We start from the raw sequence: 22,088 nt of genomic DNA on the forward strand, positions 1-22,088 counted from the left end.
GTGTTAAATTGATTTAGTTCCTAGTAATTTGGAGCTGCTTTGGTTGCATTTTGTAGTTGCGAAAAGTACCAAAGCTTCTTGATTGTGGCTTTTAAACTCTGAGTGTTGTTCTTCAGTGTCATATTCTGAAAGCCATTGTGAGCTGAGGGTCCTATCACGTCTTTCAGTGTACGGGAGAAAACACTGGTGTCCATTCACATGGAGTTTTGCTGTATTAGCTTATTAGCAGTGCAGGTCACTCTATGTCAAAGGCATGTGCCTTCAGCTTCTTTGGAGGGATGTTGCTGTACAGTTTCCTCATGTCTGAGAATTGCCACTCATGCTTGATATTAAATTTTCCTCACTAATTGTATTTGTGTGGGGGCTGCGTTTTATAATGAAAAATAACGTGCTACAAATAATTCAGGAGACAGAGTGCAATGAAAACTTGATATTGAATTCACGAGAAGCTAACAAAGTTCTGACAGGAGACAGTTAAGAGCACTGCATTTTTAAATGGTATTTGCCTGCTATACAAAGACAAACTTTGTATAGCAAAGAAGAGACCTGTCAGCAGTCATTTGATTTGCAATTCCCTGTAACCAGGACTAACATGGCACCTTGCCATTGTCTGAATATAAGGGTTAATTGACAAAACCCACTTACTGTCATTTTACTTGATGTACACACCCGTGACAGTCACTAGTCAAATGTGTAGCCGGGTAATGATCAGCTGTTTGTTTCGAAGGATGGTTGCAGGGGTATTTCCACCCAAAGCTGTTTTACGGCAGCAGTTTTAGGGCTTGTGAAATACTGCACATTGTACCTGTGTTTGCTGAAACATGAAGGAACAGTTGCAAATGCTCTTTGGCACATACTGTGAAAAAGGGCTTTGAGAAGGGACAAATGTTTTGGGATTCAGCTGGCGCCAGCAGGGTTAAAACATCTCGCGGCTGCCTCAGACGCCATATGTGGGCTCAGAGCTGCACAGATGTAGCTGTCATTTGAGCTCTGTAACAGGTGTTTTTGTTTGCTAATCTGAGCAGATGTTGCGGGATAAAGAGAAACACTGCAGGACTTTCTTTTGGGCTTAGGAGGGATAAACTGTTGGCTTAACACTCAGCCCTCGCAGTGGGTTATACTGAGATGGGCCGATAGCAAGCCGTTGGCGTGAGGCCCCTCGTGGTGCATGTCCTGGTGGCACACGTTTGTGCAGCCTGCCAGCCGTGGGGAAGTGCCAGGCTTTCTGTGCAGTCACTCCTCACTGGGAAACAACCTTCCACTGGGAAGTTGAACAAAAGAAACGCTGCCTAAGCAAGCCACTCTTCCGGTTGAAGGAAAGAGGCTCTTAATGAAAAGAAACAGATTGCCTTTCCTGTTGCAGTTAAATGATATGAGGGCATAAACTGTAGGTATGTGAAGTAATTCGGTTTGTGTCCTTATAGGGCCTTTCTCTCATGTCTCTCATGTTTCCACTTCGTAGTGAGAAAGGTTTTAATTCTGCCTCCCAGTTATCTTGAAAAACATTTCAAAATCTAGAAAAAATTAGATTATGAAAAATTCCTTCAGCATAGATGTGGATTTCTATTGAAACATTTTTTCTCTGCTGTACATTGTGTAATATTCATATGAAATAAACTCAAGAAAACCCAGAACTTCCATAAGAAGAGACAAAAAACTTGTACAGGTTTTGCATTCCTGCATTTGAGATGCATCACTAAAGACAGCAGCTTTTGTAAGCCGAATTAAGAAGCCAGCCAATGCAAACTTGAAATGATTTGTACTTTCAGCTCTTCATTAACTTTCCCAATGTTTGTACAGAAAACTCTTTGGAGTGTGAGAGATGTTCTTACTGCCTTGTGCTAAAAGTACAGCTTGCATTGGAATGGAGGTTAAATTTTGCTCATAATTGAGTTTTCTTTGGAAGTAAATTGAGGTAGCAGTGTTTGTTCTTTTTTCCTAAAGTGCATGGCTCTTCCTAAGACCTCTGCAGATAGAGGACAATCTGAATCTAGTTAATCCTGTTCAAAGCAAGGGTTTGCAGTGAACCTTTCAGTTCTCCATATTTACAACATTCTTATGTGCTAGTGGTGGTGTAGTTTTTAAAGCTAGGAAGCAGAAATTGCATCGCTGATTACTGTTTGATGTTAAGGCATATGTTTTCCCTCTATGGTCTGTGTTTCCTGAGGACCAGAAGTTACTATTTTGAGTGGAAAATTAATACAATACAACTTAAAAAGTGGAAGGCTGCAAAAGAAGTTAGCAGGGGTGTTTGCTGTGTTTAATCTTGGTTCAGGACTTGTACAGAGCAATATTGCTCAAGCAGGCTGACTTTATAACTTAGTTCCTCTCTCTTCTGATTATCAAAGTGCTCAAGCAGGGAGCATGTTTATTTTGATGCCAGGCCAGCTGTGTAGTGCTTATTGCTATACTGCTTCCACATTCAAGCATTCTTGCACCATTTCACTCACTCAGCTCTTCCCATTTCCTGCATCAGATTTAGGTGGGATTGGGTGTGTAGTTGAGGCTTATTTCCCAGGAAAAGCCTGACAGGAGCTAGAATGTTGACCAAAGGCCTTACATTTTTTAGGGATTGTAAATTAAATTAACTCAAGGATGCAAATATTGGATTTCATGTAAGCAAGCTTAAGAAATGAGTCAAAATGAAACTGGTGTGGCATAGACCGAAATGCAGTTATTGCTCAGAGCACCTTGAATCGGGCTGGGTAGAGCTGCTGTTCCTCCAGCATCTGGAGGACAGTGAGCAAAGGAGGGCAGTCTGGATGAGATGAACAGTGAGCAAAGGAGGGCAGTTTAGATGAACACCCTGTGAAATGTAGCTGGCAGTGTCTGGAACAGCGACAGATGTACCTCAGATGTACTCTTTGCGTACAGGCACTGCACTGGTGCTAACACCATGTTTTCTGCAGGGAAGCACGTTGATTTGCCAGACACTTAATTAAAAGCTATCCGGTAATGAATAATCCTAAGCAGGTCTGCAAACAAGAGTGGATGTAAACAACTTGATCTTCTCTGTTTGACTTCATGATGCAAAACCTCTTTTCAAAAAGAGGAGTGTAACTACTTGTTTGGAATATCTCACAACTCGAGCCAAAGCTGCTGCATGAACTCATTCCTTATTATTTCATCTGTGTACAGTTTAAGTGATCCTGGCCCCAAATTGGTGTGTTCTATACACTGCAGTTCTTGGCTAGCCCGAATGGGGGTTTTTTGTCCAGTTTTTATATGTCTGCAGAAGTTTTTTTTATGTTGAATGTTGTAGTACTTAAAAAATTCAAGACAAAGCTTAGTGTTAATGAAAATATGTTAAAATCTTTTCATTCTCCACTCTGCTAAAGAGAGATACTGGAGTAAGTACAAACAGCTACACTTTCACAGACTTTTGTTGGTGGCAGCAGACTAGACATATAATAAATGATCTTTCTAAAAAGCAATTAGACCAACATGGGGGCAGCCCAGAATGTTAATGCACTGTAACGTGTTTTCTTAGTTTTTGTCACCAGCCTGCAACATGATGAAGAAGAATGTCATCTTCAAACAGCCTGTAGCCACTTTTTTTTGCAGACACCAAAGCCCTAGAGCAACACATTGTCTGCGTGCAGGTATATACAAGGAGGGAGTTGGAAAGCTGTGGTTAAGGTTCTTTACAAAGCCAGGCCTTAACCAGAGCACACTGTCTGAGTTAATGTTACTATTCTGTGATTTGTTATTTTTTCCCTAGAATAATACTTCTGGAATAGTTCTCATCTGTTTTTCTTTAACTTTCCTTCTCTGATAAGTACAGGTCACTCCAGTGCGTGTGTTGGCAGCTACTGGAGGATATTCAGGTCTGTGTAAGATAGAGCATTTGATTATCTTTCGGAGTAATTGTCATTAAGGCACGTCCAGTTGTAGCTTAATAATGAGATGGAAGTCTTCTGTTCTTAATGAAAACAGAGTTGCTGTTGCTAATCTGTGAGGGAGAGAAAATCAACAGAGTAGTGTTTAAACTTAATATTTCAAGTAGTTTTGTACAGTTCTGCAGTATCCATCATTGTTATCCTTGTCAGCAGCAAGATGCTTTCAGTCTGGGTCATCCCACTCAGTGCAAACCACAGAATGAGTAAGTGGTAAAAGACGATGGAGTGTTCCTGCTTGGGAAAAAAATCAGCCACCAGGACTGTTGGAGGATGGGGAGGGGTTACTTTGAACTGTCCCAGTCTGGTCTTGCAGACTGAATGTCTGCTAGTGCTCTCCTGGAGTATATTTGCTGGTTGAACTTCATCCTGAAGCAATCCAGTTTGTGTGCTCTTTCAGAGACTGTTCTGTCACGTGAACCAAAGCACATTAAGTGGGACAATCAGGAAATGTGCATCAAAGCCACTCTCCTGATCTGAATTAAAATGTTAGTATAGATGCACCCGGAGACTGCATTTAAACTGCCATGTAAGTGCTTGATACATGTAGAATGTGCAATCTGAGGCCAGCAACAGTATTCAAAAGCTCAAAAACTATATAGCATAGCTGGAAAAGGTACATAAGCAGATGTAATCAGTGTGGAAATGGTTTCCATGCAGAATAGACTGTAAAACTGTAGAACTTCCCTGTTAAGAAAGGAGGTGACTGATTGTAGCCTATAAAATGGTGCATGGTAAAGGGAAGGTGAATGACATTCTTGCTGTCTTGCAGACCTGAAGATGCGTATTTTCTGTCTTTGTGATTTGATTGATCAAACTGCTGCTCAAGTATACATTTTGTGTCCCCTATACATAGGAGGTTGAGAATGCAGGAAAAAGCAGGTGGTGCAGGGCCCGTTTTTTCATTATCCCTGAGCTACGACTGAGAGGTGTACCACGTGCTGAACATTTCGGCTCATTTGAAGCAGAGCGGGAGAAACCATCTGTGCAGACTTTTGACAAAGTGGAGAAGCAGAAATTATGCATGAAATAGAGGCACTTTTAAACCTGTGAATTGTTAACAGGCCTGTGTATCGTCTGTTCAGGTCAATGTCTTGAGACGGCAGCAGCGCATGATCAAAAACCGTGAGTCGGCCTTTCAGTCACGCAAGAAGAAGAAAGAATACATGTTGGGACTGGAGGCGAGGCTGGAGGCAGCCTTGCTGGAGAATGAGAAACTCAAGAAAGAAAACAGCACACTGAAGAGGCAGCTGGATGAAGTAGTATTAGAGGTAAGAGATTGTGATGAAAGTCTGACTTTATATCAAGACAGTTGTTCAGGTGGAAGGTGCTAGAACAGAATCGTGGAAATGTTGTCTGGAAGACCTTTGGGGATTTCTAGACCAGCCTCCCACTCCAGACATGGCTTTCACCAACTCTGGGTCAGGACACCTGTCACATTACCTGGTTGATTTTTAATTCTTTACTCCATGATGCTTCTTAAGATTTCACTGAGAAGATAGATGGGGTAGAAGCTGAATATAACATACAAACAAAAGTTTTATTTTTAAATAGTCCTGGCATGTATTCATACATAATTAGGAAAATATAAATCTAAAAAGCAAGCATTTGGTGTATTTAGCTTCTGACATACATTTGCATATCTGTGCCCCTCTTCTATTGCATGTCTTCTGATTTTTTCCTGTCTAGAACCAGAAGCTCAAAGTATCATCTCCAAAGAGAAGGACCCTGTGTGTGATGGTGATACTGGCTTTTATAATGCTCAATTATGGTCCATTGAGGTAAGCTGCGTAGAAATTCCTCTTTGCATAGCAAGTTTTCTGTTCTGCAAATTTTGTTTGAATCATTAATACAGGCAGCAGTGTGTTTTAAAGACTGGAGCTTGAAGTCTGACTTCTGTCCTTTATTTTTCTCCTGGTTAAGGGAAGATGTATCTGTATAATGGTTCTTTTTTTGGACTCCTTCTGGCAACAAGAGCTAGATCTTGTACTTTTAATTTCTCTTGGCTTGGCATTTTGTTAATCAATGCAGCCCAGAGCAGTTTGTCTGCTTGATTTATATCTGAAGAGATTAAGAACTGTGTTTAGAATCCTTTTAGGAAAAAAAGTTACAGACTTAGAGAGCTCATCTGGTCATTTATACCTGTGCTCATTTCAGTATCAATGAGTTGAAGCTGCATTAGTATCCAGTGAGGAAATCCCTCTGTATGTTCCAGTGTTTTGCAGTCCTGACCTTTAGATGTGTCTAGCTGCAATCTCCCTTGTTATTATGAGCCCTGCATTACTTGTCTTCTAGATTTGGTGAAGAGGTTTTTCCCTCTCCTTGATTAGTCGAAGTGGTAGTCAAAAACCTCTCATTTGAACAGTTATCAGTGGGGCATAGGAACCAGAGAGCAGGAGGGAAATGCTGCATTACTTCCGAGACACTTTAAAATAAAGATCTGTGGAAGAAAGGAGAATAAAAAGCAGTCCTTCTTGCACATACTTGTTTATTTAATTTGACTTTGGAACGTAAAGGGTTTTTATACGAAGCAGTTTGCTTTTTCAAAAGGGGATAATGTTTCAGTAGATTCTCAGTCAGCAGTGTCTCCATTTGTCCTCAAAACCCCAGTCAAACTACAGGAATGGAATGGGATAAATATGGAGGAAGACTTTGTTTCTGACTGTGATAAATTTTTAGAATGTTGATGTTTGTATTTTTAATAATATTAGCAAATCTGCTAAAGCTGAAATTACTTTTGAAGTATTTGCAGTTATTGCAAATACTGTGTATCTCAGGCAGTGAAATATAGCTGATAATTTTACTTTGATATGGATAAGGTAGACCATTTCTTAATGCATTTAGGGTCTGTATTATGATGTTTTGACTACCAGGCAGAAAAATCAGCTTCCACAGATTAAGTGATTGATTTTACATCCCATCTGCACTTCAAATGTTACCACTCGCTTGAGAGAGACACTTGGTGAGAACTACTAGAGTTAGTTATCTTTCTGAAGCTGAGGGACATTCTAGTTGTCTCTGCATTACAGTGAGGTAATGGAATGCATGAAACTCTTTTTAGTGATAAAAGGCTTGGGAACATGGAGAGATGGATGAGAAGTCTTTTACCACAGTGCTCTAAAGCTCCTGTGGCAGCTTCTCTACCCCCAGGAATGAGTAAGCTGCTGAGTTTGATGGCAAGGCACTTCTGTCAAAGGAGGCTGAAAGGTCAGCTTGTGTTCATATCTTTGCAATAGTCAGTAACTATAGAAATGTGAGAGGGTTAACTTCTTGACATGTTTGACGTTTAATAAAGTAGATAAAGCAAAAAAGAAATCCTTGGATGTCTGGCTGTTCCTGGCCAGTGCAGTAGCTGAGCATGCCAGTGTGACTGCTGTGCCTGAACCAGGTGGTTTGCATCAGTACTGGATTTAGGCAGTGAAGAGAAATGTATTTGCAAACTTGCTTTTTTTTTTTTTTTTCTCCCTAGCAGAATAAATGCTTTGCACTGCAATTAAAATCCTAGACTTTATCAAGGTGATGTGAATGTTGATTGTGCAATACTCTTTGGAAGACCCAGAATGTGAGCTGTACAAACCATTTCTTTAGATTTCACTCCTCCCATACGTGTTTTCTTCCTTTTATAAAGGTGTCACTGAATGGTAGCTCCACAAATGTGATAGTCAGGATTGCTGTTCTGCTTAGTCCTTAACAAGAGGAGCTTCCAGTGTATGTGCTGTTTTTCAGCACCTGCAATTTCTTACAGAAAGAAGTAATTTTTTGTTATAATATCCATGCTAGCTTATAGTTCAGCAAAAGTACTCTTTTCCCCCAAGTTAGCTAACCGTGGAATACCTAATTTCTGTGCAGTGATCAGCTGGAGATAAATATGTTCTGAAACCTTGTGACAGTGTTGCCATTTCTTCTGTGTTGGAAATCATTTCACTTGCACACCTGGGTGGAGGTGTGCCAACATTCAGGCTCAGGATGTTTTGATTCGGGCATATTAGCAGTGAATAATTATTCAAAACCAGTGAACCATTGCAAAGGGAGAGTGACATCCAAAAAAAAGGCAAAATCATGGGAAATTCACCCCCTAAATTCTAGAGCAGACTTTGGAATTCCCTTAGCCATCTTTATTGTGAGATGCTTCTCAGGTTCTTAGCTGGAAGTGATAGGATTCTTTGAAGACTTGAAGTAAAACAGAAGGTCAGATATATAGATTTTCTCTTTACTTATCTATTTCTGTCAGGTAAGAGAAAGAGAAGCAGTTGGATTGTTTTGGGACAGGAATGTGAAGCTGAAGAACAGACAGTCCTGCAAACCCTCCATGGCCTGCAGTGGGTCGATGGAGGTGCAGTGTATGGGCACTCAGCATCCCACAAAAAATCCCATCTGGATGATTGGCTGTGTAGTTAGTTCTGTGTTTTCTTCTGCATTAATGGATGTGTGTTGCACTAATACTGGCTCACACATAATTTTTTTAGATTGGTCTTAAGTCTTGTTGATTGTGTATTTGAGTGGTGAGATGTTTGTGATGTTTCATGGAGGACTCCAAGACTGCTATTCTGCTGTTTTAGGATTATGGGAAGCAGTCCAGGATGTGGCAGCCCTTGGCAAACAAGTTTAGCAGATAAAATTATTCTGCTGCCACATTTTTTCATGCTGACAAATATGTGTGTGGGTAATCTGTAATGTTGAATTTGGGAATATGGGAGTGGGGCCGAAAGTCTGGTAGGGAAGCTGGCCTGTTGACACAAGAAATCTGTTGGAAAATACTGGAGGAAGAGTCTAATCCAGTCTGCTTAGTTGCCAACAAGCTTTTAAGAACATCCTTCAGTCTTGGACACGGCACCAGGTTATCTCTAAGAAATGAATGTAAGTGTAATTAAATATAAATTGAATATCAGTGTGAACTGAGGATGTGAAAGTGGCTTGTATGGAGTTAGTGGTAACTGCATTAGGTTGTACTGTGTTACTAAACTGTTGGGTTTGTTGACACTTTATATAGAAAACAGAAACTTTCAGTTATTAAAAGCAGAAGTAATTTAGCAGGAATTGTATTAGTGTAAGTTTCTATTTTATCTGTTTGTTTTACACTAAAAGAAAGGCACCCAGGAATTTCCCATCTGTGTGTCAGTGAACTATTCTGTAATCTTTGTGAATTATTTGGGTTTGGACTTAACATGTATAAAAACCTCCTTTTATTATTATTAAAGAATGATTGGTGAGGTGTATGAAGGGAAAAGGGTATGTTTTGATCCGGCTCCTTGCAGAGGTCACCCCCTTGCCCCAGTCTTGCATACCATGAGGTGCAAGACAGGAATTGGGAATCCGGGGTGTTTGCACGAGAGGCAGTGAGCACACAGACCTTGGCACAGGCAGGGTTGGGAGCTGGAACCACGGCACCTGGAGCAAGGTATCTGTGGGATCTCCTGCCTTCACATGTGCCTTCTGTGAGAGGCAGGCCAGTCACTGCGGCCGCATTCCCAGCTGGCTTCTGGCACTGAGAAACACCTAGTTTGCTGTGCATTTTTGTTTTACCACTTACTACGTGGAATCTGAACATTTTCAAATTATTACAGTTCCTAGATGCCTTTTTTTCCCCTTGCTTAATTTCCACATTTGTGTTAGACGCTGCCTGTATAGTAACCAGATCTGAAAATGTGTTAAACAAGCACAAACAAGGCTGAAACAAATGGAAACCAAGCCCATGTTCTAGTCTAAACAACCTGTGTATTTATTTTGGGAATATTTTTATTTTGATTCTATTCCCCATTTGAATATAAATTGTCTTGTGTGTTTTTGGTTTTTTTTTATGCAAATCCTAAATGTGATAGTAACATTTGCAGGAAAATAACACAACCAGATAAAAATCAGGGAAGGGAGAATGATCACAGAAGAAGCAAAAGATAATTTTTCTTCATATCTTCTTCTTGGGAGAGTGGCAGCAAAGCATGTAAGGCAGGTATTTGCTAGTGACCTTAGCATTATTTTTTGGCTATGAAAAAATGTTCAACTACTTATTTTTCCCCCCATAATCAGTCTGCTCAAGCTTACATGGTAGCTGTCATCTAGCAGTAGTCTTAGAGCATTAATTAAGATGTCAGCCAGCCAGAATGTGTCCTAAGTACCATTTCAGATATTTAGTGGACAGAAAACAAAATAAAATATGAAGTTGGAGAGAGGAAAGGCAAATTTGCAAAGAGATTGGAACAGGAGGTTTGAGAGGGTGGTGTGATATTTTATTTTTTTTTTTATTTTTATTGCTTTTTTGTTATCTTACAAGTTTGCCACCTCTGTATGATTGGAACCTCTTTCAAACTGAAAAACAGACTTGATGGTGTAAAGAAAATTTCTTAAGCTGTATTTGTGGTGGAGGATGACTGAGATGGTGATTGATGGAGCTCAGTAAAGCTGCTGCTGCTGCTTCAAAACCTCCTGTGTCCTGTTGACCTAAAGCAGCTGCGCTAGAATGGCTGGCCTTTTACAGAAACTTCATTGCAGCTCCTCTCTAGGGTGTTCTCATGGGTTTTCCTCTGCTTTCCAGGACTATCCTGGAAATTGAATAATCTATTAAAAATTTAGATCCAGTGACCAATCTGCAAATAAAGACACTGGCCTGGCCAGCTGAGAAATGTCATTTATCTGCTGTTGTCATGGACTACAGCAAATGAAGAAGCAGCGATTTTTTGATTCATGAAAGACTTCGGGGTGTGTCTCATTCCTTAAATTGGTAGCACAAACAGGAAAAAAAAAAACCACACCAAAACCAGAAGTGGTAAGATTAATCATCTTTTACTAAAAATGAGGAAATTGCCCAAGGATTGTTCAGCTGCATGCTGCCACAACCTGCTGCTTGTAAGGATGAAGTAATCAAAACACAAGTCTTCCACCAGAACTGAGATTAGCATCCTACCTAGTCTGCAGGCTGCTAGTCAGTACTAATGTAGCCTGGTGAGGTTTTGGAGCACGAGCAATTTCAGCTGCCAACAGCACCGATTGAGCACACCTATATCGGTGTCACTGTAGTCTTACACAAGTGTAAGTGCTCTTACACAGGCTGAGCAATCTTGAGTTGGTGTGTGGGAGAGCAGGATTATTCTGAGGTCTGGTGCATTCAGCAGTGTTTTTGTGCAAGTTTTCTCTTGTTTGAGCCTTTATGCTGGACTCCTTGATTAAAGAAACAGACCCGTCTTGTGGCAAGCAGGAGCCCAGGGATACCTTGGTGGTGGGATGTTGGAAAGTTAGAGAAATAATGCCATAGTTCCCTCAAAGGGAGCATTTGCTGTGTGGGCAAAGGAGCTGATCTCCTTACCATAACATCACGTGCAGTAAGAGTTGTGTTGCTACAGAGGTGTTGGAGCTGCGTGTTGTGTGCTCAGGTTTGTCACTGCAGATCCCACCCCCAGCAGCTGCTCCTGGGCCAAGGTCTGGAGCTCACCCCTGTGCTGCCCTGGCAGGTGAGATCAGTCACGAGATCAAGCAGCGTCGTGGTGTGTTTGAAAACACCCCAAATGTCCTCTTGAATAACGTGGGCTAAGTAGACTAAAGCCACGTGTCTGGCACCTGCCCAAAATGAAGGGCAGTGACTGGCAACTGAAACACAGCATTATTTTTGCCTTATATTATTTTGTTGCGTTACCAGTTCTTTCCCAATTGTGTGTGTGCTCCTTCCTCCCTCCATTCCAGTGTGAAGTGGGGCAGATTAGTTGGAACCTCCAATGGCTTGCAATGTAATGGAGGAAGAACCCTCCAGCCAGGTTCCTTGCCTGGCCTTTGCTGCCTTCCAGCCAAGCCTGATCTGGGAGAGGTGCTGAACTGTGAGCATTAAACATTGTGCTAGTGGTCCATGATTTCCTTCAGCTGCAGGTGGGATGGTGTTGTCTAAATTTGCAGTGGCTACTTGAAACATCTCCAAAAGATGTTCTGGTAGCAGAGAACCAGAGAGTCAGTTTCTTATTCTCACTTCACCCAATCCTGGGATTTTTTACACTTTGTGAAAGATATAAAAGGATTGTTTCTCTGCTTTTTGCAAGCCTCTTTAGCCTTCCATATGTCTTCAGGAGGTTGATAGGCTTAAATGTGATGTATACCTGAAGTATGCTAACAGACTTACATACAAATGATGACAGGCAGAGGGCTATTAATTTCTTACACACTAGCAGAGAGGAACTGGTGAAATGTGAAGAGAAAACTGTTAATGAGTGCAAGAGGCATGAAACAGTGCCATGTGTAGCCAGCTCCATGTCTTCTGGCTGCCAAGGAAATACAGAGCCCTTTGAGTGTTTTCGCAAAAACAGCAGAAACGTCGGAAGGCATTTGCGACTCTGAACACTTGTAATATGGGAAACTTAGTTTAATGTTTGTGACACTGAAAGAATATGTTTCAGTGCTGAGTGTACATTTGTGTTGCAGGTGGCCCACAGTTAGAAAACTGTTTCTGTAGCACACCTTTAGCCTTGTATTGTAGTTTCTCCTTGAAGAGAGAGAGAGGAGTCGAGAGGAAAAGGACAAGCTGAGTAAATTGGACTCAGGTCCAGGTTCCAGACCTTTCAATACCTCTTGTGATGGGTTGATGCTTGAATAAAATTGGATACTTTAAGTTTTTTTACAAACTACAGCTGCAGGAGGAGGAAGTGATTCATTCCTCCTTCCTTTGCTGATCACAGCCACAAGCTTTGGCAACAAAGGCCAGCCCACTTCCAGATAATGGTATAGAGTTTTCCAAGCAGAAGAGAAGTGCTCTGGGTGTCAGTATTTGCTTTCTTCCTTTCTTTTCCAGCAGCTTTATTAAAAATAAATTGCTTTTTAAAGCATGCACAACACAACAAAAAACACAGAGATCATTCCTCCACTTTGTGTTACTTTCCTCATCTTCCTCTTTCCAGCCCAGTGCTTGGAGAGGGTAGATCTGGAGCAGCCCGGCAGGGGAAGGTAGAGCCTTGCTCTTGGCAGATGGTGCACTCATCGGGAATAAGAAACAAGAAATACTTTCCAGAGAGTGTCTGGCACTGTGGCAGCCTTGTCTGGAGTCGGTTAGGAAGAGGACAAGGTCTTTGGTTGGTGTCTCCTTGCAATGTCAACTTTAGCTTGTTGGAAACATCCCAACTCATACTCAGAGATGGTTCTGTCCCCAGAAAACTCTTTGTTATGATATCACTATTGGCTTTCGTCTACGAATTACTGTACAGCTTAAATGTCAGTATTCAAAACTTGAAGTGCACAGCCAGAAGCACAAGCAATATTTAGTTCGTGCTCCTGGCAAGACTTGCTTTCACATTTATCAAACTGACGTTCAAACCAAAGAAGTAAAAATACAGCTAAAATATCAGGTGCCATTGAATGCCTGGAGAAGCCATGGCAGGAGTGTTGCTTTTCTTTCCCTCCTATAATCAAATTTATCTACACTTCTGAACAAACATCTGCATGAAATATTTAGTGGTTCTTTCTTTTTTTCCCTTGGATCTGGTTTTGCATCTGAAACAAGCTGATAGCTCAGCCAGCTTGGACATGGTGTTCACGGCTTGTGAAAACCCTTTCATGCTCATGGTGTCTGGGATGTCCAAATGCAGGCTCTAAAGCCTTGGTACACCCCAGGTGTGTAAGTGTGGCCAAACAGGAAAGATTCCAACTTCTATGCTGGCTGACTTGTCCAGTAAAACCATTTTTCAGCTTCAGTCTTTTTTGACTTTTAAGGTGGGGCAGTAACTCAGTTCCTTTGAATAGTAGGACTTGCTCAGGGAAGATATGCCAAAGTGCTTTTTCTTTTCCAGGTTCTCATCTTGTAGCCCAACAGAATGAAAAAACTGCCCGTGCTTTTGCCATCTGTCATATTAAAGCGGTTCTTGGAGCAACTATTGATATCTTAGTTGAAAATACTGTTTTTCTGAAGCTTTTTTTTCCTCTGAATGAGATCTTCTACCTTTCTTTCTATGGTTTCTAGCCTCTTCTACCTGATGTTTTTAAATGCCCAGTATTGACTTCATCTTCTGTGTCATGGTGTTGGGATCTGCTCTGTAGACCCTTCCTGTTCCAGCTTGTATTGTTGCTGTTCTGCCTGGCACTTGTAAACCTCAGTATGCCAAGTGGACCGGTGTTTCCAGATGTAGTTCTGCAGGAGAGGTCCATCCTCTCCCAGCTGCTTGAAGGGATTCCTTGGTCCTAAGTCATGCGTTTTGCCCCTGTGTTAATTTGAGATTTCAAAGAAGGAGTATTTCTGATATCCTTTGTCAGACTGACATGAACCCACTTGGTAAGGAAAGGTCTTTGAGAAGTCAGAGGATACAGACCATTACCTCCATGTCTTCTCCTGTCTGCTTCCTGAAGATGGAGCCCTATTTATAGACAAACTTCACTAGTGACCTCTCGTGGGAGAAGGGAAGAGGAAGAAATGATACAACAGAACAACATCATCTGTTCAGATGGGGAAAAAACTAACAAAACCACCCAAGTAACTAGAAGGTGGAAGAGGGGCAGTATTTCAAGCTGTGGGGCTTTTCCTTATCCAGACTTAGTTATTTTGGGTTTGGGTCATTGCCACAAACCAAATGAGCAAGAAAGGGGGTTTTTAATTTTTTTTTAGGCATATTTTAGGCTTCGAGAAGGAAACTTTTGGTCATCTTCAAGGTACAAAAAGGAATGGGAAAGGGGAGGCAAATGTGGCCCATATGGCTTATGGCACAAATTGCTGCTAGCCCTGCTTCAAAAGAAGCATTTTGTGGAAAGTAACAATCCTAAAAAGGAAAGATCATTTGAATAAATACCCTAATGCCATATTTTGTTCTCAGTTGGTGCCTGTGTTGTCAGAAGTGGGAGCCATGGTTTATGTCTGTAAGGATGGCAAAATGTACTCTGTTCACTTCCTTCTTTGCCTTTTGCTGCTGAAAATATCTTCTTTCATGTTGAAACATCCCATACTTGGCTGCTGCCAAAAGTGAAATTTTAATTTTGATGAAAAGATTAAGGTGCTTTAAGCTTGAGAAGAGTAAAAATAAACTTTTCCTCTCTTCTAAATCTGATGCTATAAAATGAGGTGTGTGTGGTTTTGAATGGCTGTAGAGCTAAAACAACTAAATTAAAAAAACTGAAGATTAGCTGTGATTGTAGAGCAGTGGGTGTCTTTATCCTGGATGGATTTGGTTTGGATTTCTCTGCTGTTGTTCAGAGCTCAGGGTGAACTGGAGTAGGAATGTATTGCATGTGACACTTCACCTCAAACTGGCCACCCCGCCAAGCTGGAACCTGAAATAAGAATCGCCTTTGCAGAATGAGGCAAATAGGAAGGAAGAACCATCATGGAAAAATGCAAATTTGTTACAGATCTTCTGCTTAGATTTTTGTCAGCTTTAGCTAAGTAATTACATGGAAAGTTCCTCTGGTTCGATGTGTCATTTTGAACAGGAAAGGAGAGAGGTAGGATAGACCAAAATGCCAGATCCAGTAGGTTCGGCAACACACTGGATGGCTGATAGACTTCAGGCTGTGGAGAAAGGGTTTGCAGGAGAGTTACAACTTTTAGATCTTCTGACAGATATTCTTGGTTTGATGAATAAACTACCCTGTCCTTTTAGCTGTCATGACTCCGGGTTAGGTAGAGTGAGGCGTTTCAACAGTGAGCGACTTCCAGCAGGAAGGTGTGGCATCTGTTTAAGCCTCAGCCTTAGTTTTGAGCTCTGGTTCTGGGCTTGAGATGCTACCCATTGTGCTGATGCTTCCATTGGAAGAGAAGAAACATGGTCTCGTAAAATCCAGTAGATAGTGGAGATGACTTCTGTTAAATTGGATAGCCTGGTGTTACCTGATACGAGGTTATGAATAAACCATCCAGCTTTCCATGCTATGCAGTAGAAGCAATGAAACATTTGGATATCAGTGCACATAGGCAGTAAGGAAACTGTAAGTACTTTTCTGCCCATTGGCACTAGTGAAAGCAGAGCCTGTAGCAGTTCTGCTCCCCTGACTCAATGATGCTGCCTTAGAAACCTGGAGAAGATGAGGCAGCCAAAGTGATGTCAGACAGAGTCTAGGATTGCCCTGACTCCTGTGGTTCAGAATATGACAAAATTATTCACAGGGACACCTGGGTTACTACTAACAGGAGTGCAAATGTGTTGGCAAAAGACGTGAAGTTGTTAGGCAACTCTCTGTGCCTTCTGTGTAGTTGTGGAGTATTTAATCTTGCCCTCCTAGTTTTTGCCTGTCTCTTGTTACCATTTGTATTTGTTGCCTGTTGCAAAGTGATGCCATGTAAAACTAGGAAAATGAGAGATTCCCCCGTAGAGTTTATGCTCTGCTGCACAGGAGAAGTGAGGCATGAATTAAAATGTGCTCTGTGGGCAGTGGTCAGCGTGTACGGCAAAGATCTCATTGGTGCGCTGGGGGCTTGTATTTTTGTGTTTTCACCATGTTGCTGCTGGTGATGCTCTGCTGTTGTCAGCCAAGAAGGTTAGGACTTGGGTTTGTAAATACACTTTTTTCAGGAAGCAACCATGTAAAGGCAGCCTCGGGAGAGGAGAAATTGAAGGATTGCTTTTGTGCTCTCAAGATTTCTCACTTGCAAGTCGCCCTTCTGAACTCGGATGCAGTCGATGTTGTACAGCAGTTGGCTGGTCGTTTTTCCAGCTCACATGTGCAGTGCTGCTGCCTTGCTTTGCACGGAGAGCAGCACAGAGGTTCCTGTGCTGCATGGCTGGCTGGATGAGCAGCCCCCAGGGAAGGATCCTTGAATCAGTGCAGGCACACACTGGAACAACAGGGTGTCTGGGACCATGGCCTGCTGCTGCTTTGTAGATGGGACTGTCAGCCCTGCCAGTTGTTCTAAATCCAACTAGAATTGAACATACATGTTTGTGTACAGTTTTGTTAGATGTCTGGCATAACATTCCAGGCTTGCAGCTGCACAGGATTTGGTAGCTAAGTTTTCCTTACATAATGTATTCATATAAACTATGTCAAATGTACTTTAAGGCTGATAAAAGTTAAAGTTTAGGAGTGCTTTTATTTGGATATAGATAATTTTATTACGCCTGCAGATCTGGGTTACAAGCAGATTGATCTTTGTTTCATCAGGTGAAGCTTATGTGGGGGAACATGAAAAACAGAGCATCAAAATCCTTCAAACAATTAAAACTGAAGAACTGCTTTTCTGTCCACTAATGCTTTGAATGACAGTATTATAGTGACACAAGATATCAAGTTTTTACATTAGATATGATATGAACCTTATCCGTGTAACATAACAACAGCCAGAAGCTTCTCCACCTGAGAATATTTAACACTTCACAGTCAAGTGCCTTGCAGAGCCTTTATGTGCATGATACATTTTGCTATGTTTATTATGTTTTCCAGTATATTCGAAAAGGATCCCAGTGGAGTTGATTCCACTGCGAGTTCTAATCACCGGACCAGAAATCTTCTGGAGTTCTCAGCTGGCCAGGAGTCCAGTGCAGCTCAGAAAATACCTGAGGGCATCATTCCCGAGAAGAGTAATAGGTGAGATGAAAACCTTTAACATATTTTGAGTGACAGAGGGCAATGCTGCTTTTAGCTCTCCCTGCCTTACTGACCTTTTTGACCAGCGCTATTGCTGTTTTTATAGAGCAGCAGAGCTTACAAACACAGTGTTTTGAAAGCTGATCTTTTATTATTTAACAAAGTTTACCAGGTTGTTTTTCAAATAAATATGGTATTTTATCTCCAAGATTACCCAATACGTAATGCTTCAGAAGTGTACACGTGGCTGTGCTGCATGGTGTTAGGGAAGAGAGCACATAAACAAGTGTATGTCACAGAGGCTTTCAGAACCTTTTTCAGTCCTTCATCTGTCTGCTATTTTCCTCTAATCTATATTTTAGCTTGCATAGTTCTGATATTTGTCATATTATCTATATCTGCATACTTTTCAAGCTGGAGTATTTATTTTCTTAGTTGCTCGAGAGAAGACTGGGCAAGTTCACAATTAAGAACACACTCTGAACTTAGCACTGTACATTTTTATAAAACTCTGAGTCCATCCTTGTGTTTTTGCATTATTTAATTAAATACTGGCTTTCAGGCTTCCTAAATCTCTAGCATGCAGTTCATAAGTGAACATATAATTGCCTCCAGATTGAAGTCTGGCTAATACAGCTCATGTTTTCCCCTTACAAGATTTATCCTATTAGACTGTCCCTTTCCAGTAGAGTGTTTTGGCTGGTTGAACAAAGCCAGGCACAGATGTGCAGAAAGCCCTAATGTATTTTGCCATGCAGAAAGAAGGCAATAAATCAAGAGCATTTTAAGGCTGTAGCCATGGTGAGGGCTTTGTGTCCTATGTGGTACATTTCAGACCATGACTTAGGTGATGTAAGAGTAGACTAGTTCTCTTAGGAGGATATGCATGTGCCTGTATCTCCTCCTTTTCTTTCACCCTGATTTTGGCAAGCTGTGAGCTCTTTGCTGCATATTCTTCTTTATCAGTCCTAGATGCAGTAGACAGGAGAAGCAGACATGAAGATGGAGAGAAAGCTGGGAAAAGGAAGGGAATGTAAATGAGGCTTTCATGAGCTCTTATACCTGATTTTTCAGAAATAAATTGAAGTTTAGGAGCTACAAGTCTATCAAAACCTAGAGGACTAAAGCTGTTACATTGATAACTTATCAAGGGAGAAACTTATAATAGGTATTGTGATAAGTAGTTAACCCCTCAAGAGGTGCTGAGAGTGTTATGGATTTTTGTACTGAGAAATAGATGCTCCTTTTCACTTTTTGTCAAAACCAAGCTAGATTCTGGAGACACCTGGAGATGTAAGTCCTCTCCATTCAGTTGTAATGTAGTTCGTGGCTGCTCCATTGTTACATAGCTCGTGGTCTTTACATCTGCATGGTTTTAGTCGATAATAAATTTAGTATTTCTGTAGCACAGCTCTGGAATGAAAAAGAAAGTTGCCTCTGCAGAGATCACATAGTTTACATACTATGAGGAATATTTTACAGGCTACATTTTCTTTCAATATCTGGCCTTTATGGGAAGAGATCCAACATCTGCTAATGCTCAACTGTCTTCCCTGTGTTGAGTGCTGTCAGACCCCATTGAGGAATTGACTGAGAACATTGGATGTTTGATAGGAATTGTTATTCACCTGTTTTGAAGGTCCCAAGGGAGCAGCTATAACATTTGTGGGTCTCCTGATATTAGTGCTCATTCTCTGGATTTGGTCAAAGGTCCATAAAAAAGTGTTTTAAGGGATTTCTTGATATCCTTTTCTTTATTTTTCCAGGTATGATCGTTCTGTGTCTGATAATAAAGCACTAATGATAGTCTCAGAAGAGCCACTTTTATATATTTCACCACCACCCCCGCCCTGTCGGCCTCTGATCAACCGGACAGAGTCACTGAGGTGAGCAGTCAACCTTTTCTGAGTGTTTAAGGTTTACTAGGAGTTGAGATACAAATTCTGTGTTGGCTGAGTGCTACTGGACAGACAGCTGTGAGTGATGTTATTGTACATTCATAGAGTTCATCCAGTACGTGACCAGTGTCTGTCTAAATGTCTGCACTGTCCAGTGTCTGCTGCCATAAGGACAGATCAACTTGGATCTTTGTGATCTTTTGATGGTTTTAGTCATGATTTTCACTCTGTTTTCACACTGGTCATTTGCAGTAACTGAATAACAGTTTTCTGACTGGAGATTTCTCGTGACTCAGAAGAGAAATTGTTTCATATGTAGGAATGTTCATGATATGGAAATCAAGTCCAGCTAAAAGCCTTTTCCATCTGAATTACATAAGAGATGGTCTTCTATTTTTCAGCTTCTGATACAAGCAAACTGAACTTGAGCAGATGTGCTTCGTTCACTGTTAGAAAATACCTACCTCCACTTTTTCCATAGTTGTGTCACTAACCTGATCTCCATCTTCTTTGTCCCTTCTTTCTCTCAGATTTATTTGCCATAGGTTAGCCTTCCTAACCAATAATTTGTCTTGATCAACTTTTGATTTTGAATTTCCATGGTCCTTCCAGTAACTTCAAAATTGTTGTTCATTGGGCAAAAGGAACTACTGTATCTACTTTATATTGAAACATCCATCAGTACAATACTTTATAGATATTCTCTTACAAATTCCCTCATAAATTTCACCTTACAACTTTATTTTATTACTCCTTTATTAAAAATAAACGATCATAAGATAGAAGAACAGTAATCTGCAGTGTGTCTTTATAGTGGCTAAACTGTTTTATAAAACTAAAAATCTCTGCCATTGTTCTGAAACATCTATTGATGCTGTGGGTTTTTCTAGGCTGAATCATGAACTTCGAGGATGGGTTCATAGACATGAAGTGGAACGAACAAGATCTAGAAGGTTATCAAATAACCAGCAGCAGAAAGCACGGGTTATGCAGGTATACAGGTTTATACTCATGACTCAATAGCATGACAAGATAATTCAGTCAATGTGAAATATTCTCTCTTACTTGTTTGCACTTGTTATTGTAGACAAAAGTAGCGATGGTGCCTGTAATTAGGGTACCCAACACTTCCCATTTTAAATTGCTGGGTTTGGTTGATCATTATGTTGTCAAAGTTGTTCTTCCATTCCTGCTCTTGGATTCAGGCTAGAAGTTCTGAATTTTTTTAGCGGTCATCAAAATAGGTTCAGCATTTTCTAAAATTAAATCAGTAGTTAGCCTTTTTATGGCTTTTCTGCAAAGATAAGCAGTTGGTTGCAACTGCACATTCATCTGCCTCACTGTTAAGGGGCACAGCTAATTGATTTTGTTGAAATATTTCTATTTCGTTTTTCAGATTTTTGAAATCCCTTTTATATACATAAATCATTTCATCTATATGGCATACTGATACCAATGAAGACAATGAGTTTTCAAAGTCTTTTATTTGATTAGGGGTAGTAGCAGCTTGAAAAAGAATTGAACTTAACAATGTGGGAAATACTTCACTTTTCTAGGGAAAAGGTATTGTGCATTAAACTTCAGATTCTTTTCACTGATGTCCAAAGGAGGTTGGCAGAACAGTTAAGGAGAGAAAATTCATGTGCTTTTAGTGTTTCAAACACCAGAAGCATGTTGTGAATAGTCTGTTTTAGCAGAGTTGCAAAGTGGACGTGACCTCAGAAGAATTCTGCACATCTGATATCAGTGGTAGCGAATTTTTCAGTTGGATCACACAGTTTGTGCAACTGTTGGGTTTGGTGCCAGGCTCTCTTCTTTGTCTCTGAATGTGTGACTTCAAATTTGGCTGTATTAAATTTTTTTTGTTGTTTTTGTTCCAGCTTGATTGCTGGCCATTTCAGTTATTCATGTTTCACCAGTGGAAAAACGCACATTTCTGGTGCAGGGCACTGATTAACCTCTGCACCCCACTGTACTCTCTGTTACAGATTTTATGCAACGTATTTTATGTAGTGGCAAACCAGGAAAATGCTTATTGTTTGCACTTTGTGTCATCTTTTCATATTCCCCCTTTTTCAGAGCTCCCTGAGTGAGAAGGCAGATTCCCAGCTGATGGCCATGCCTTACACAGACACCAGTCTCAGGTAAGGCAGAACAGCTCCTTTGTTACTGCTTTCTACTTAATAACCCAACTTTTCACCAACAGTTGGTAAAAAAGGCTGGGTTTCACTTTGTCAGAATTCTTAAGCCAAATGCAGCTACTTTTCTTGGCCTAATTTCTGTGCCTTAGCAAATAATTGCTTCTAATGATTTAAACTACACTTAAAGGTGTCACAGCTCCACTCTGGGGTCTTTCTACCAAGAAGTCTTATGAAAATCTTTACTTCACTCTGCAGAATCCCTTTCCAATCAGATTTGAATATTTAGGGAAAAAAGGGGAATTGACTTGGGACTATCTATGAGAACATCATTAGTTTATAAGAAAGTTTCAAACAGCCATGAATCTGGTAGGAGAAAGGTTTCTTTCACTACCTTCAAGAGTAGAGCCAGTATAGCTAGGACCAAATTATTATGATGAAGTTAAAGTACCATTATGCCTTATTTGCAGGTTTGTCTCCGTCTCCTGATTTTTCCATGCTGATTACTGGAGCACACTAATCCCGAGATTCCTGATGTCCCCTGCTCCCTCCTCCATGTAACTATCCTGTCCCTCTTCCCTGGTGACAGGAAGTACTGGAGAGTAAAACTTGAGGAAACAAAATTTCTCTCTCCTGAATTCTGTGTGAGACAGTTCAAGAGGTTCTCTGGTTTGAAGTGCCAA

The 22,088-nt window shown here is 40.8% G+C and overlaps 1 protein-coding gene across 2 annotated transcripts in view; it reads left to right on the forward strand.

The window, feature by feature from the left end:
- ATF6 (activating transcription factor 6) overlaps positions 1–22,088 on the forward strand; it is a 77,575-nt gene that overhangs the window by 7,198 nt on the left and 48,289 nt on the right. For both annotated transcript variants that reach the window (XM_017815894.1, XM_017815895.1), the window contains exons 8-13: positions 4,982–5,167; positions 5,586–5,677; positions 17,226–17,369; positions 19,136–19,255; positions 20,158–20,260; positions 21,347–21,411. In XM_017815894.1, the coding sequence (XP_017671383.1) occupies positions 4,982–5,167; positions 5,586–5,677; positions 17,226–17,369; positions 19,136–19,255; positions 20,158–20,260; positions 21,347–21,411 (710 nt within the window). The remainder of the gene's footprint in view (positions 1–4,981; positions 5,168–5,585; positions 5,678–17,225; positions 17,370–19,135; positions 19,256–20,157; positions 20,261–21,346; positions 21,412–22,088) is intronic.

This window comes from Lepidothrix coronata, unplaced genomic scaffold (assembly GCF_001604755.1).
Source record: "Lepidothrix coronata isolate B3197 unplaced genomic scaffold, Lepidothrix_coronata-1.0 Scaffold52, whole genome shotgun sequence".
Classification (NCBI taxonomy): Eukaryota; Metazoa; Chordata; class Aves; order Passeriformes; family Pipridae; genus Lepidothrix; species Lepidothrix coronata.